At 52.9% G+C, this 14,482-nt stretch overlaps 1 protein-coding gene across 5 annotated transcripts in view; it reads left to right on the forward strand.

Moving 5' to 3' along the window:
• Positions 1-14,482, forward strand: part of ITPK1 (inositol-tetrakisphosphate 1-kinase) — a 156,607-nt gene that overhangs the window by 107,643 nt on the left and 34,482 nt on the right. For all 5 annotated transcript variants that reach the window (XM_081548144.1, XM_081548142.1, XM_081548146.1 and 2 more), the window contains one exon: positions 8,176-8,293. In XM_081548144.1, coding sequence (XP_081404270.1) covers positions 8,287-8,293 — 7 coding nt within the window. In that variant the 5' untranslated portion in view covers positions 8,176-8,286. The remainder of the gene's footprint in view (positions 1-8,175; positions 8,294-14,482) is intronic.

The following is a 14,482-nucleotide window of genomic DNA, read 5'->3' on the forward strand; positions in this document are numbered from 1 at the left end:
AAACCAAGGGATGGACTTTCTCCAGCCAACTGGGTGCTGTCAAATCCCTTGTTTCAGGAATGGCTTCTAGCCTGGTTCCCCCTGCCCCCCCACAACCCCCCTACCCCAGCAGTAATTTTTCTGAAAGTCTTCTAAAAAGCTCCTCTGCCTCTCCCTCCAGGCTGCAGGGTAACGTGCAGAATGCCTTGGTGGGGGAGCAGGCACTTAGCTCACCCAGCCCTGCACATGCTCCCCGGTTGGCATCCACATGCTGTCCTCTGTCCAGCCTCTGTGGAGGTTGAGAGCACCCCGAGGACAGGGCCTCCGGCCCCTCCCGCTGTGGGGCTTGCCTCAGTGTCTGCTGGATGTGACTGCCCAGGAAACTATCTTTCAAACAGCTGGCCACCCGGAGACCCAGTAGGAGACCGCTTGTTCGTGGGAGGTCCAGGCAGCTCCTAGCCTCTCCATGCTCCTCCCCGTCACCGGCCCCAGGCTTTGGTCTTCTGTTTGCTGTTCTAGACCTGCCCGACTCAGCTGTGCACAGAGGAGGACTGAGGCTACGGAAGCCCAGCATCACATGTGGGGAAGGCAGGATTGTACCAAGTCTGGTGGCTTCAGCTCTCTTAACACGTGTAACCTCTTCCCAGCTGTGACCTTTGCTTGACAGAGAGGGAAGCTGAGGCCCAGGGAAGAGCCGGGATGCCCAGCTTGCTGTGCAGTGGCCCTTCCTCCATCCCAGCTCCCCCAGCCCTCAGGGTAGATTTCCATCTGTCCATTGAGTCTGAATCCTCAGTCCTCCCATCGGGGTTAGAGGACACAGCCCAGTGGGCAGGCTTCCCCTTCCTGGGTCCTGAGCATGATGAGGTGAGGCTGTGCCCGGGCCCTCCCTCGCTCCAGAGCACCAGGTCCGAGGCAGGTGGCATCCTGGATACACAGAAGCTCCTGGTGTGGATGATGTCCAGTCTAGTTTTTGGGTTTTTTGCCTGTTCTTTTCATATCATATCTAGGAAACCATTATCTGATCCAGGGTCACGAAGATTTATACCAATGTGTTCTTCACACAGATTTATAGTTTTAGCTCTTACCTCATACAACTTTTATGTAAAGAAATGGTACTGTAAACCACTTTATCCAGTGGCCTGCATGTAGCCAGTCCTGGGCAAATAGCTGCTAGTATTTCGAATTATAACCAATTATTTTATTGATTATCATCTTTACCATGTCGTCTCTCATTGTGTTTCCCATCTGGGTGGCTGCCTCCTGCTCCTTCCTGAAAGTTTGTGTTGCTGTTTGAACTCATTGCTGGCACGGTTGGGGGATGGGGAGTTGAAGATGGAGGACTTCATTACTTCCCCCTCTCCCCCCATTTCCCCCCAAACTTTTTTTGTTTCCTTTTTTAAAAAAATTATTTATTTTTAATTGGAGGATAATTGCTTTACAGTATTGTGCTGGTTTCTGTCATCTCTCAACATGAATCAGCCATGTGTACACATGAACCCTCCCCCTTGAACCTCCCTCCCTCCCCACCCCTAAACATTTTGTTTTGGAAAATTTAAAAATGCTTGCGAGGATGTGGCAGTGTCCCCCGTACATCACTGGCTTCACCGGTCAGCAGCTTGCGGGCCCTCCACTCTCACCTGTGTCTCACCTACTTCTTCCCCCACCCCCTGCGCCTGATCATTGTGAAGCAAATCCCAGACACTGTGTTTAATCTGTAAATTGTTATAGTACACATCTCTAAAATATGAGTCACCACTTTCTCTTTTTTTAATTGAACTAGAGTTGATTTACAATGTGTTGATTTCTGTTCTACAGCACAATGTAGAGGATATATGTATAATGTTATACATATATATATTCTTTTTAAATATTTTTTTTCCATTATGGCTTATCATAGGATATTGAATATAGTTCCCTGTGCCGCTGCTGCTAAGTCGCTTCAGTTGTGTCTGATTCTTTGCATCCCCATGGACTGCAGCCTGCCAGGCTCCTCTGTCCATGGGATTCTCCAGGCAAGAATACTAGAGTGGGTTGCCATTCCCTTCTCCAGGGGATTGTCCTGATCCAGGGATCGAACCTGGGTCTTCTGCATTGCAGGCAGATTCTTTACCATCTGAGCCTCCAGGGAAGCCCCAGTTCCCTGCGCTACCACTCTCTAAAGAGACCTGTGGCGTTTGGGAGAAGTGGACCAGAGCCTTGTTACCTCCTGAGGATCCAGGGGGCAGGTATTGGGTGTCTCTCCTGCTGCTCTGTGAGGAGCAGGCAGCTGGGCTCCGTCAGGACCTGAGCTGCCCATGGAGCATGGCTGCCTGCAGCCTGGGCTGCCGTGGGCGGGGGATCATGTCGTGCCCTGGGTGTCCGCAGGGCCAGCCTGGGGCAGAGCAATCCAGTGGCTCACCCCTAAGTGCACAGCTGGCCTGGCCCCACAGTCTGCTGGACAGGGCAGGGCACAGCAGTCTCAGAGGCTTCCAGTCAGGTTGAGTCCTAAGAAAGAGTCCCTATGCTACAGAGTCATGAGCATCCTTTTTGTTTTATATCTACCAACTCTTTTTTTTTTTTTTTTGAATTTTTATTTATTTTGGCTGCACTGTGTAGCTTGCAGGATCTCAGTTCCCCCACCAGAGACTGAACGTGGGCCACGGCAGTGAAAGCACCACATCCTAACGATTAGACCCCAGGGAATTCCCCCTACCCTTTTCATATCTGTCATCTCCTCGTTGTCCACACAGTTTCCTGAGAGAGGTTTTATTCAGAATGTACATTTACCCACAGGAAACGGAACGTCAGAGATTTAATTCCAGGTTCTTCTTCACGGACATAGAGTGACAGAGGCGGGATTTGAACTCAGGACTCCCACCTGCATTTTGTCTTCAGAGGAGAGCTAATCCTCGTGTTGCACTCCTGCTCCTTGCCAGGCTGTAAATGCGGAGGAAACGGGATCTCCTGTGTTCATCTCGGTCCTCTCATTTGGCTCAGATTCTCCGCAGGGAAACCTTCACCCCAGCCTGCCTCCTCCCCAGCCCAGTGGAGGGCCAGATGCCCCTCTTGGCTTCACAACCCCTTGGGCCTTGGGGAGGTGTCTGGCTGGTCTGTGCCCCTTTGTCCGTATTATCTAAACCTCCTCCGGTCCCTGCTGACCCCAGGCTGTGTATTTCTGCATTTCCCTTGCCTTGGCTTCTCAAAGCCAGGCTCCCCCTAGTTAACTTCCAGAATCCCTTTCTAGGTGTTCAAGACAGGCTTTCTAACAGAAATGTGTTTACCATTTGCCATGGAGATGGTTTGAGCCTTTATTCCTCCAAGTGGTGATGAAATGATACTGGGCGCTCACCCTTCCAGCAGTTTGTTTGGTAATTCTAAGAGACTTGTGAAAAATGCATGAGGCCCGCGATACAATAGATAAGCTGAAAGGCTTGGAAGAAAATCCGCTTGTGGATAGTGGGGTGATTGGAAAAAACTCCTTCTTTGTCCTGAAAGAGATCGTGTTCAGGAATAATTCTTCTGTTAATCCTGATGCTTTCATCCCGGGTCCAAAGCTTGTTGGCGCCTGCTTGTCAGATCTTTCCCACTTTGGTTTCTTCTGGCATCTTTGGCTTCGGTTCACGTCTTAATGAGCCCGAGTTCTCTCTATAGAGGTCACTGCCCTAAATGAACAAAAGTGGGACCAGAACAAGCTTTGTGTTGTCTGGCAACTCTGCGGACAGTCTTCTCGGTACTGCAGTGGGGACGTTTGAGGGGAGAGGGGTCATGGTTTACTGGACCTTGGTGGTTGGGGGAGAAGTGGGCCAGCCTGGCGGAAGCAATGTCTCCGATGCTGCCTCCCCTGTGAAGGAAGGCAGGGAGCTTGTGTGTCCCTGCCGTTACCTGTAGTGTCTCTACCACGTGGCTGCCCGTCTTGTTCCAGAACAGCCTCCTATGTGGCCTTGAAGCATGCTGCGTAAACACCGCTCCTAGGCTTCTCCAGCTTAGACTCGCAAGTCCCAGATGAGGAAATCGAGACGAGAGATGCCAAGTGCCTCGTCCAGAGTGACGGTGGGAGATGACTGCAGCCGGGGGCCAGGGTTTCTCGGTCCCTCGCTCTTCCCTCTGTGCCAGGCTGCTCCCTGCAGGTTCAGGGATGGGGGTGGGCAGTGGTGGTGAGGGCATCACGAACTTTTAGTTCATAACTCAGAACGTGAATACATCAGCCAGATCGAGTAGGGGAAACCCTTGAAGGCTGTCATTTGTCCATTACTGTTCGCACCCTACACACGATGCGCTGTGGGTGATGCGAAGTTGGTTGAGTGGATAACCTTTTCTTTTTCTTTGGTCCTTAGTATAGAATTTAATCTGCTTTAATTGAATCATAAAGTTCACGTGTGTGTGTGCCTGTTCAGTCGCTTCAGTCATGTATGACTCATTGTGACCCTAGGGACTGTAGCCCTCCAGGCTCCTCTGTCCATGGGATTCTCCAGACAAGAATACTGGAGTGGCATTATCAGAGAAATGCAAATCAAAACCACAACGAGGTACCATTTCACGCCCGTCAGAATGGCTGCTATCCAAAAGACTACAAGCAATAAATGCTGGAGAAGGTGTGGAGAAAAGGGAACCCTCTTACACTGTTGGTGGGAATGCAAACTAGTACAGTCACTATGGAGAACAGTGTGGAGATTCCTCAAAAAACTGCAAATAGAACTGCCATATGACCCAGCAATTCCACTGCTGGGCATACACACTGAGGAAACCAGAATTGAAAGAGACACGTGTACCCCAGTGTTCATCGCAGCACTGTTTATAATAGCCAGGACATTGAAGCAGCCTAGATGCCCATCAGCAGACAAATGGATAAAGAAGCTGTGGTACATATACACAATGGAATATTACTCAGCCATTAAAAAGAATACATTCTAATCAGTTCTAATGAGGTGGATGAAACTAGAGCCTATTATATAGAGTGAAGTAAGCCAGAAAGAAAAACACCAATACAGTATACTAACACATATATATGGTATTTAGTTAATTGGTAAAGGTAACCCTGTATGCAAGACATCAAAAGAGACACAGATAAACAGAACAGTATTATGGACTCTATGGGAGAGGGCAAGGGTGGGATGCAATGGGAGAATGGCATTGAAGCATGTAAATTATCATATGTGAAACGAATCGCCAGTCCAGGTTCGATGCATGATACAGGGTGCTCGGGGCTGGTGCACCAGGATGACCTGGAGGGACGGGAGGTGGAGGGGGGGTTCTGGAAGGGGAAAACATGTACACCCATGGTGGATTCATGTCAGTGTATGGCAAAACAAATACAATATTGTAAAGTTTAAAAATAGATAAATAAACTAATTTTAAAAAATAGAAAAAAAGAATACTGGAGTGGGTTGCTATGCCCTCCTCTAGGGGATCTTCCCGAACCAGGGATTGAACCAGCGTCTCTTATGTCTCCCTGCATTGGCAGGCAGGTTCTTTACCATTAGCACCACCTGGGAAGCCCTGATCATAAAGTTCATCATAATCTAATTCCAAGTAGTCTCTCAAAGTTTACCTACTTTATTCTCTTAGATTCACCCTTCAAACTGTTTTTTTTTTAATATTTCAAGATTTGATTTTTATTTATTTTTATAATTAATTTGTATTGGAGTATATGTAGTTGCTTTACTTGAGTGGATGACATTTTAACAGGAGGACGTTGGTCTGATTGCCATCGTGTATGTCAGTGTTGGTATCTCACGAGTGACAGGCCCTGGTGTCAGTGTAGGCCTAGTTCTGAGGAACACACTCTGGGGAAGGAACAGTGCTGACAGGGAGAGTTGTCTCTGGGGATCCAGCAGCAGAGAGGTACAGGCGCACGGGTGAGGCCACAGCCGGAGGAGAGAGAACGGCTCTTTGGCCTGAGGACAGCCATGGATAGACCTTCCTGAAGGACACCTCTGAGCTCATCCCCACATCCCCTCTGGGTCCAGACGTGGGCTCTGCCTTACCAGCCGCTGGTCTGTCTGTGTGAGCCGGGCAGCGGGCCAGGCTCTCAGGAGGAGAAGGCATGAAGGCAGCTTCTCTTCTGCACTTGGGTCTGCAGATGCATGCTGGAGAGGACCTTCTCGGGGCAAGAGCATGTAGGCCCTGTGGACCTCACAGGTGTGAGGACGGGAAGACAGCCTCCTCAGATGTGTGTACTGGCCACCCCTCGGGAGCAGAGCCATTAAAAAAAAAAAAAATTTAAAGACACTAATGAGCCCATCACCAGATACTCTGGTATGGAACACCAGGCGGGAGCAGATTTCAGAGAGGGAGATATGAATCTCTGGCTTTTGTGTTGAGAGCTCTTAAAAATGATTCCTAGGAACCAAAATAGGTTCACTGGGAAAAACAAAGAATAATCCAAATGGCGCACTCTTTTTGCTGATAAGGTTTGCTAGAAAAGAAGCATTATGGCTTTTCCCCCTGGCCTCTGCTGACCTCACAGATGGAGCTTGTGCAGTGGGAGGGGAGGGTGAATTAAGCTGGTGTGTTTATTCCCTGGGGCTCCCACAACAAACTACCACAGATTGAGTGGCCTAAAACAACAGAAGGTCATTCTCTCAGTTAAGGAGGCTGGAAGTCTCAAGTCAAGGGGTGTATGACCTTCCTTCTGAAGGTCCTGAGGGAGAGGGTCGTGGTGGCTGTGGCCATCCTTGCCTTGCAGCTGACCTCACTCACGGTCTCCACCTTCACACAGCCCTCTCTCTCTGTGTCTCTGTGTCCCCATTTTCCTCGTCTTGAAGATACCAGCCGATGGATGAGGGTCCATCTGAATCCAATATGACCTCACGTTAACTTGATTCTCTTGTGGCTCAGCTGGTAAAGAAGCCGCCTACAATGCAGGAGACCTGGGTTCGATCCCTGGGTTGGGAAGATCCCCTGGAGAAGGGAAAGGCTACCCACTCCAGTATTCTGGCCTGGAGAATTCCATGGACTGTATAGTCCGTGGGGTCACAGAGTCAGACACGACTGAGCGACTTTCACTTTCACTAACTTGATTCCATCTCTGAAGACATTCTCTCCAAACATGGTCATGTTCACAGGGACCAGGGGTTAGGATTTGAACAGATCTTGGGGTGGGTGTGCACGGTTCAACCCACAGTAATAACAACAGCTGGTAAGTGGCCTTCCTTACACCCAGCCTCCTCTCTGAGCCCATCTCCTGTTATGCCAGCGTCCCCCACTTTTGTCCTTAGCATCATAGAGTTTTAGGGCCGGAGAGATGGTCTCTTTTACTTTGTCTGCCTGACAAGCTGTTCTCGCCCACTGACTTGGGGCTCCTGGAGTCATAGAGGTGCCACATGGCAGGGGCATGATCCCTGTGTATTATTTTTTCCTGGAAACATCTTCCTGTGTCTTTTGTTGAATTTCTGTTACAGATAATGGTTTCTTATTCCTCATGTGCCTTCATGTTATTTCCCCAAGAAGACTGTAAAGACTAATCTCATCAGTTCTGCTTGCCTGTCCATGGTCTACTGTGAAGCTAGTGGGTATTAATAAGCACTTGTTGGAGTGGGCACCCGAGGGTCAGGTGGCTGGCCCATGTCACGTGCCTCATCACCTTCTCACAGACCTACAGAATCCTGGCATCCCACTCTCCCCGGCCCTGCCTCAGAAGCCTTATCAGGGCAGGGTCCTGGCCACTCTCACTGAGCGTAACCCACCCAGGGAGCAGGTCTGGTTTCTGGTGAGGCTCTATCCAGGAGTTGAACCAGCTGATCAGAACCCAGTGGTTCTCCTTTTCTCAGCTCTGGTTTCTCAGTTTGGGCTCTGTTTTGAGCTTGGCTCCGTCAGGCCTGTCTCCTTCAGATCTTAGGATGACTGCTCCCAGCTGCCCAGTCTCCCATCTTTCTCTTGTCCTCCAGGAGGGAGAGTGTCCCAGTATTCCCAGCAAGAGTGCTGAGCCTGCCTTTGATTGGACGGACTCTGGTCACATGTCCTCTCCTGAGACAGCAGCCCCAGGAGGTGGAATGCGTTGATTGGTCTAATCAGACTCATGTGATCCCAGTGGGGCTGAGTGGATGGAGCCTGTGTCCTGAGACCAGGTGATGCCTCAGCCAGAAGTCAGGGCTGGTGGGAGGACGGACAATACAAGGATGGATGCGGGGAGGGCACGCAGGATGAAATCTTGCTTGTCACTCCCGTTTCAACATCAGTCTCCCTTCACTAACCAGAAGAAGTGTGTTTTCCTTCCAGGAATACATCGATGCCCACCCGGAGACCATTGTCCTGGACCCTCTTCCTGCCATCAGGACCCTGCTTGACCGCTCCAAGTCGTACGAGCTCATCCGGAAGATCGAGGCCTACATGAAAGGTACGGACTCAAGTGGCTTAGCCCTGATGGCAGTTGGCCCACCTTGTGGGCATAAGGCGGTCTTTGCGTGGGTGGGAGGTGGGGTCTGGTCGTTTTAAGCACTTTGACATAGGAAGCAGTTGTACTTTCTGGGGAGGGCCTTTCCTTCTCCGTCCGTGACCGGCAGAGTTAGGCAGTGAAAGCCTCAGGGTGCTTTTTGGGAGAGTAGCTCCAGCCACTTCAAAACGGTTTTGTTTTGTTGTCTCAAACCCATGCAAGTGATGAAATATCCAGATAACACAGTGGTTAGAGAGCAGAAGCGTGTGAACCAGCTCAGCAGCAGTCGGGTGAGGGGAGTTATGTAACAGGGCGAAAGAGACAAACAGAAATTAGAGGCCTTTAATCAAATGCGTGGAGATATGTCATGTGGCGGCTGGACCTCGCGGGGGTACGTGTTGTTCTCACAGGCCGGAGCCTCCCTCTTAGCTGCGGGAGTGTCTCCTGCCAGCTGCCGGCTCCTGCCCCAGAGGACTCATGCCCCCCACATCCCCGGGCAGGGCAGCGCCAGAGAAGTCAGACTGCCTTCCCAAGGTGTCTGTTTATGTGAGAAGGACGTTTCAGAAAGAGTCATGCTCAGTAAGCTCTTAATTCTCTGCCTGGTCCACACGGTCCCTGCATAGAGTTCTTTAAAAAAAAAAAAAAAAAAAAAATTTTTTTTTTTTAAAGTGCTTTTGCTGGGCTCTGGGGCTGGGTGAAGATTCATCTCTGAGGCAGGAGACTCTCCAGGTCCTGTGTGTGGGGCCTCAAGGGGCTGCTTTGAACCCCAACCAGGGTGGTGACCTGGGCCCCAGGTGTGTGTTGTTAATGTGATGCTGGGTGCCTTGGCTCACAGGACCAGCATGGGAGATAGGAGCAGCATTTACTGGGTATGTGCTGAGTGCCCAGCACTGGGCTTAGCCTTCCTCTTACCTTCTCCCTGCTGGTGCCCATCAGGGTGGGCCAGATCATCCTCCCTGGGTGGCAGAGGAGGTCCTGAGAGGTTCGCTGATGTACCAGCATCACACAGCCTGGAAACCACCCAGCCAGAATCTAACCAGGCCTCTCCCCCTCAGGCTCCCCGGCTTCTAACACCTAAGCTTGACTTCCATGTCTGTAGTCAGAGGGCCCTGGCTCTAGCAAGCCCCTGGCATGGGTGCAGTCGTGGACCCTGGCCAGGGAAATCGATGCCCGCTTGGTTCTCTGCTCTGTGCAAGAGCTGGGTGCTGGACCTGGCCATCCTGGAAGAGGTCTTAAGGCCCCTTGCTCTGGGTGGCTGGCCTTTACCAGGAAGCACAGAGCATGGGCATGAGCTTGGGCAAACTCCGAGAGATGGTGAGGGACAGGGCCACCTGGCATTGCTGCAATCCGTGGGGTCGTGAAGAGTCGGACACGGCTGGGCGACTGAACAACACCACCATAGAGCATGGACATGACTTCCTGGGAGGCCCCAAAGCAGACAGGCTTCTTCAGCGCGCTGGCATTCTTCCGTCCCTGGGTCTGGAGGGATCAGTGACCGTGTCAACTTCTGTTCTCTTTGCATTCCTTCCCTGGGTCCAACCAGTACTCCCAGAGGAGAAGGAAGATCCGTAGTGATGTTTTGGCCAAACGATGCTTCTAGAAAGGAAATCTGCCTCTTCCTAGGAAGAGTGTGCTTTGGATGCCAACTATTTGTGAAGGGACAGGAGATAACCGTAAAAGATGAGAAGGCCCAGTAAATGGGCAGAGTTGTAGGTCAGCAGAGGCAACAAGTCCATTGGAAGAGTGATGCTTTCTGATGGGATTAAGGAGGGTACCGCTGAGAGGGCTTTTTAGAGCAAAATGCTCGGACTTTGAGGAGGAGACAGACTAATGCTGGTTCCAAATCTTGCTGCCTTGTGGTCTTGGCCAAGTCACTTGACCTGATCTTGCCTGTTTTCTGTAAGATGGATAAAAAGTGGTTTATCCACAGGGCCCAGGGTTGGGGTACCTGGGATGATGTCTGAAGTGCTCTTAGCTTGGGCCCTGGCCCATGGGATTGCCCAGCAACAGGGGCCACTCTTCCTGCTCCTGTTACACTGGAAAGGGCTCAGGCATCCAGATTGGCTCTTAGAGTCTGTCTCCGTTTTTATGAGCAGAGAAACAGGGCTGGGGGTCAAAGGTGAGCCCAGGTCTAGTGTGTGAGCACGTGAATTTGGGGGTGAGACTCCAGGGCACACAGGAAGCAGGATTAATTCTTGGAAGGGCGAGTATTGAGGGGGTGGCAGCCTGGGCCTCCTGGACAGGGCAGGGGTGTGAGCAAAGCAGGGAGGGAGCTGAAGTGGGTACTTGTGTCAACTTGTGGACCACCGGTCAAGGGTGCAGGGACTTGGAACACCTCGGGCAGTTGGGGACCCCATTCGTGAGGAGCCTTTGAAGGTGTATGAGCTGGTGAGTGAGACAAGAATGCATTTTAGACAGGCAGTGCAGACACGGCCTAGGGATGGATCTTGATGGCCATCACCTGTATCCTGTTGTGAAGGGTGACCCCCACAGGTGTGAGGGGCGAGTGACTGGCCCCCAGTGGGGACACAGGACAGACTCCACTCAGCTCAAATGCAAGAGAGGTCAGCGTGGGGGCGTCCCGCTAGAGGGCCCAGTGAGAACTTGTTGACCCAAGTCTCAAGACCGGCTTGGTCCTGGGCCAGCAGGAATTGTGTGGGTGGGCCGTGACTGCTGCACCCGGGGTTTTCCTTATCGTGTGCGCCGAGCCAGGCTGGTGTTCTTCCAGGAGGGCAGGCAGAGGCTGGGGCTTCCTGGAGCCTTTTCCTGCCCACCCGGGGCAGTTCACTGCTGGCTCCCACGTCCCGCCCTCTGAGGCGAGGCTGCGTCTGTGAGACGCTGAGCACCTTCTCTGGGAAGCGCATCCCTGGCCACCCCCACCCCACCCTCGCTACTCCTGGAGGCCCTGCCGTAAAGGGCCATAATTACCCTCTAAATTCCTCAATTTCAGCCATCCAAGTGACACCGCTTTTGTGCCGGGAGAAGGGGCTTGGCAGAGGTTCCTGGGAGTTGTCGCCACCCCCATGCCAAGGTGGCTCTCCCTGTCCTCAGAGAGCCCGGATGGCTGCACAGAAGACAGGGCGGTATGGAGGAGGTGCTGCAGGGAGGGACCAAGGCCCCCTGCTCTGCAGGGGGGTGGCCTGGTGGGCTGTGACACATGGGGAGGATCCCCCCGGGAGAGCAGGCAGAGCACTTGGACTGAAGCGGGCCATCCTTCTCCATGCAGAGCATCAGCTGTGGGGAGCTCCCAGCCTCACCTGTCTGAGGACCTCGGTGTGGTTGGCACCATCTCAATTCCATGCTCCCAGAGTTCATTGTTTCTAATTCAGAGCTTGCTGGGGGAGGCCAGCTCCTTCCTGCCTCAGACCTGACCGTCTCAAACCCACAGTAAAGACCTGGGCGAGGGTAGGTTAAAGGATAGGGGCTTCATTTTTCTCTCACGTAAAAGCCCAAGTTTCCCCAGCTCCTTGTCCTGGTGTGGCCCCTCCTGGCCCAGGGTGGTGCTGAAACTCCACCTGCCACACCCACAATCTAGACGTTAGGATAGAGAGGGACTAAGAGGAAGCAAAGGGAAACAGCCCAGGCTATCTTTTAAGGAAAAGCTCCAGAAGCTATGGTGATGCTCTGTTCACATCTCAGTGGCCAGAACTGAGTTACCTACTGAAGTGTAAGGGAACTGGGGACTGTGGTCTTTATTCTGGGCAACCGTGTGCCTAGCTAATATACAGCATGAGGTCGGTAGGCTTACAGAGGGACCCACCCCAGGGTGCCTAGGCCGCAGGTTTCCCACATGGATGATGCCTTCTGGGTGGGGCTGCACCCACACCCTTTACCAGAGGCACAGATGGCCCTGAACTTGGATCCAGTTCAAGGCCAAGGACAGGAGCTTCCTGGAGGTTGAACTTGGCCTGCTGCAGGCCTGAGGGGAGGTAGGGAGGCTGCATCAGCAGCCAAGATTGCTAGACACGCATCTGCAGGCCTCGTCTCTCACGGGCACCTGCTTTGCTGCCCAGTGCTGGGGTTTTGAGGTGGAAGTCCAGAGCCCGAGGCCTGGCTTTGCCGCCCCAGGCCATGCAATCACTGTGAGGCTCTAGCCAGCTCCTAAACTGGCTGAAGTGATGATGGCTGAGAAAGCTGGGCTGTGATTGGATGATGTGGATGTGTGTCCTTAGCCCCCGGAGGCAGCAGGCAGTGGAGGGTCTCAGACCACCAAGTGGAGGGCGCAGAGGCCCTTCCAAGATGGCTGTGGGCATGAGGCAGCTCCCCCGGCAGCTCCTGCACACGCATACTCCGGGAGGTGACAGATGGCCATTGGACACTGGGCCTCCCCGGGGAAGGGGGGTGCCCTCTGCAGATCGAGCGTCTCTGCCTGAGGGTTTTGTGGGAATTTAATCAGGACTCATCTTGGAGGCCGTTTGGAGGCCAGGTTAAATTGGAATAATCTAGACACCAAGCAAAGAGAAAAATAACTTGCCGAAGAGCCTGGGAAAAATGGTCCCCGCAGAGCAGCTGCCTCGGGTGGGCGTGTGTGGTCAAGCCAGGGGGCTCTCACTCAGGGGTAGGGGGTGGCTGTCCACCCTTGGGGAGCTGCACAAGGCTGTTGGTGGGAGAGGAGACAGCGAGAGAGGCCTTGGAGTCAAGGCCCAGGCCCCAGGTCTGCCTGTGACCCTTGTGTTGTGTGGCCTGCAGGTCCCTGTTCCTCTGCGGCCGCTTTGTCAGCACTCAGGTAGCTGACCCTGGCGGCACTGGCTGCATGCCAGGCACTGTATTAGCTGATTTAATCCTCACAATGACCCCGTGAGAAAGGCACTACGGTTACCCCCCAGGGCAGTGAGGTTACTGATGGCCACAGAGCTATTGCGTGCAGAGCTGCAATCTGAACCCACACCCTCTAGGTATCCTCTTGGCCAATGGTTCCTGAATCCAGCTCTTGGCCCCTGCATGGACTGCCTCCTTCACCCGCACTTGAGCTGAGGACATGGTAGATGCGTTGGGGGCTCTGGCCCTGCTCCCAGGCGCCCCCTGGTGTCCAGACGATGGCATTTTCCAGACAGGGTCCCTGCTTCTGTCCTGGAGTCGCTGCCTCCTACAGTTTATTGAAGACAGGAAAGTCCTGTCCTTTTTGAGGTTAGTGACACATGGTAGTGGAAAAGAAGGTTTGGCGCTGACAAGCCTGGGCTCAAATCTCAGCCCTGCCCGTGTGGCCTGGGCAGTCACTGGGCCTCTCTGAGTCATTTGCTCATCTGTGATGTGGGGGTTGCCTTCACTTAAAGTTGGGGGCTGGCAGCAGGGAGGCGTGGGGAAGGCCTGGCCCTGTCCACTGCAGGGGGTGAGGCCCAGAGCTGGCGCCCAGGTGCTCTCAGCTCCTCTCCTTGGTCCCACAGGGCGCCTGGGGCTTGGGTGGGAGGCATGCGGCAGAGCTGGTGGTTAGTAGGAGGGCCTGGAGTCTTGGAGGACGAAAAGGACCGTTGCTCCCAAGTCAGGGTCAGCTTCCAGCCCTGCTCTTGTGCAGGAGGAGGCTGGAGTTTTGATGAACCCGCCAGGAAAATGCTTCACACAGCACATTGCGAGTGGGCTTGTGAGGAGCTGACCCCTGAGACAGCTACCTGCCCTGCCCCCCAGGTGTCGGCCTGCCCACCCCGCAGGGCCGGGGACTGGTGCGAGGGAACCTCCAGCTCAGTCCAGGGCTCTTTCTGGGGGAGCCACTCCTCCAGCGTTTAGCCCTTTCCACCTCATGGGTTATGGGTCCCCCTCCCTGTTTTTGTCGTGCTTCTGATAGGAGGCCTGCTCCACCCAGCACACCCCAGGAATTGCTGGACTGGGAGGCTGCTCTCCCCCAGGCCTGCACAGTAACTGCTCCTGAGTCCCCTCTGTCAGCAGGCAGGGCCCTGATTGTCGGTGACTCCCATGCCTGTTGATCCCCCTCCTTTCTTCCCAGAGGCCGCCCATCTTAAGTATGGAATCCGTCTTTCTAGGCCCTTCTCATACATGTGCACATACATGTGGGCTTACAAATAAATAAATAAATAGAACAGCATCCTATTACCTGTATTCTCATATAACTTGCTTTTTCTCCACTGAATATATGCCTTGGCTTCTTTCCATGTCAGCCCACAAAGATGAAGAAGAGTAGGTCTGATCTGCCCTTTTTGA

The sequence above is a fragment of the Giraffa tippelskirchi genome, chromosome 12 (assembly GCF_054371585.1).
Source record: "Giraffa tippelskirchi isolate mGirTip1 chromosome 12, T2T-mGirTip1v1.2.pri, whole genome shotgun sequence".
NCBI classification, from domain to species: Eukaryota; Metazoa; Chordata; class Mammalia; order Artiodactyla; family Giraffidae; genus Giraffa; species Giraffa tippelskirchi.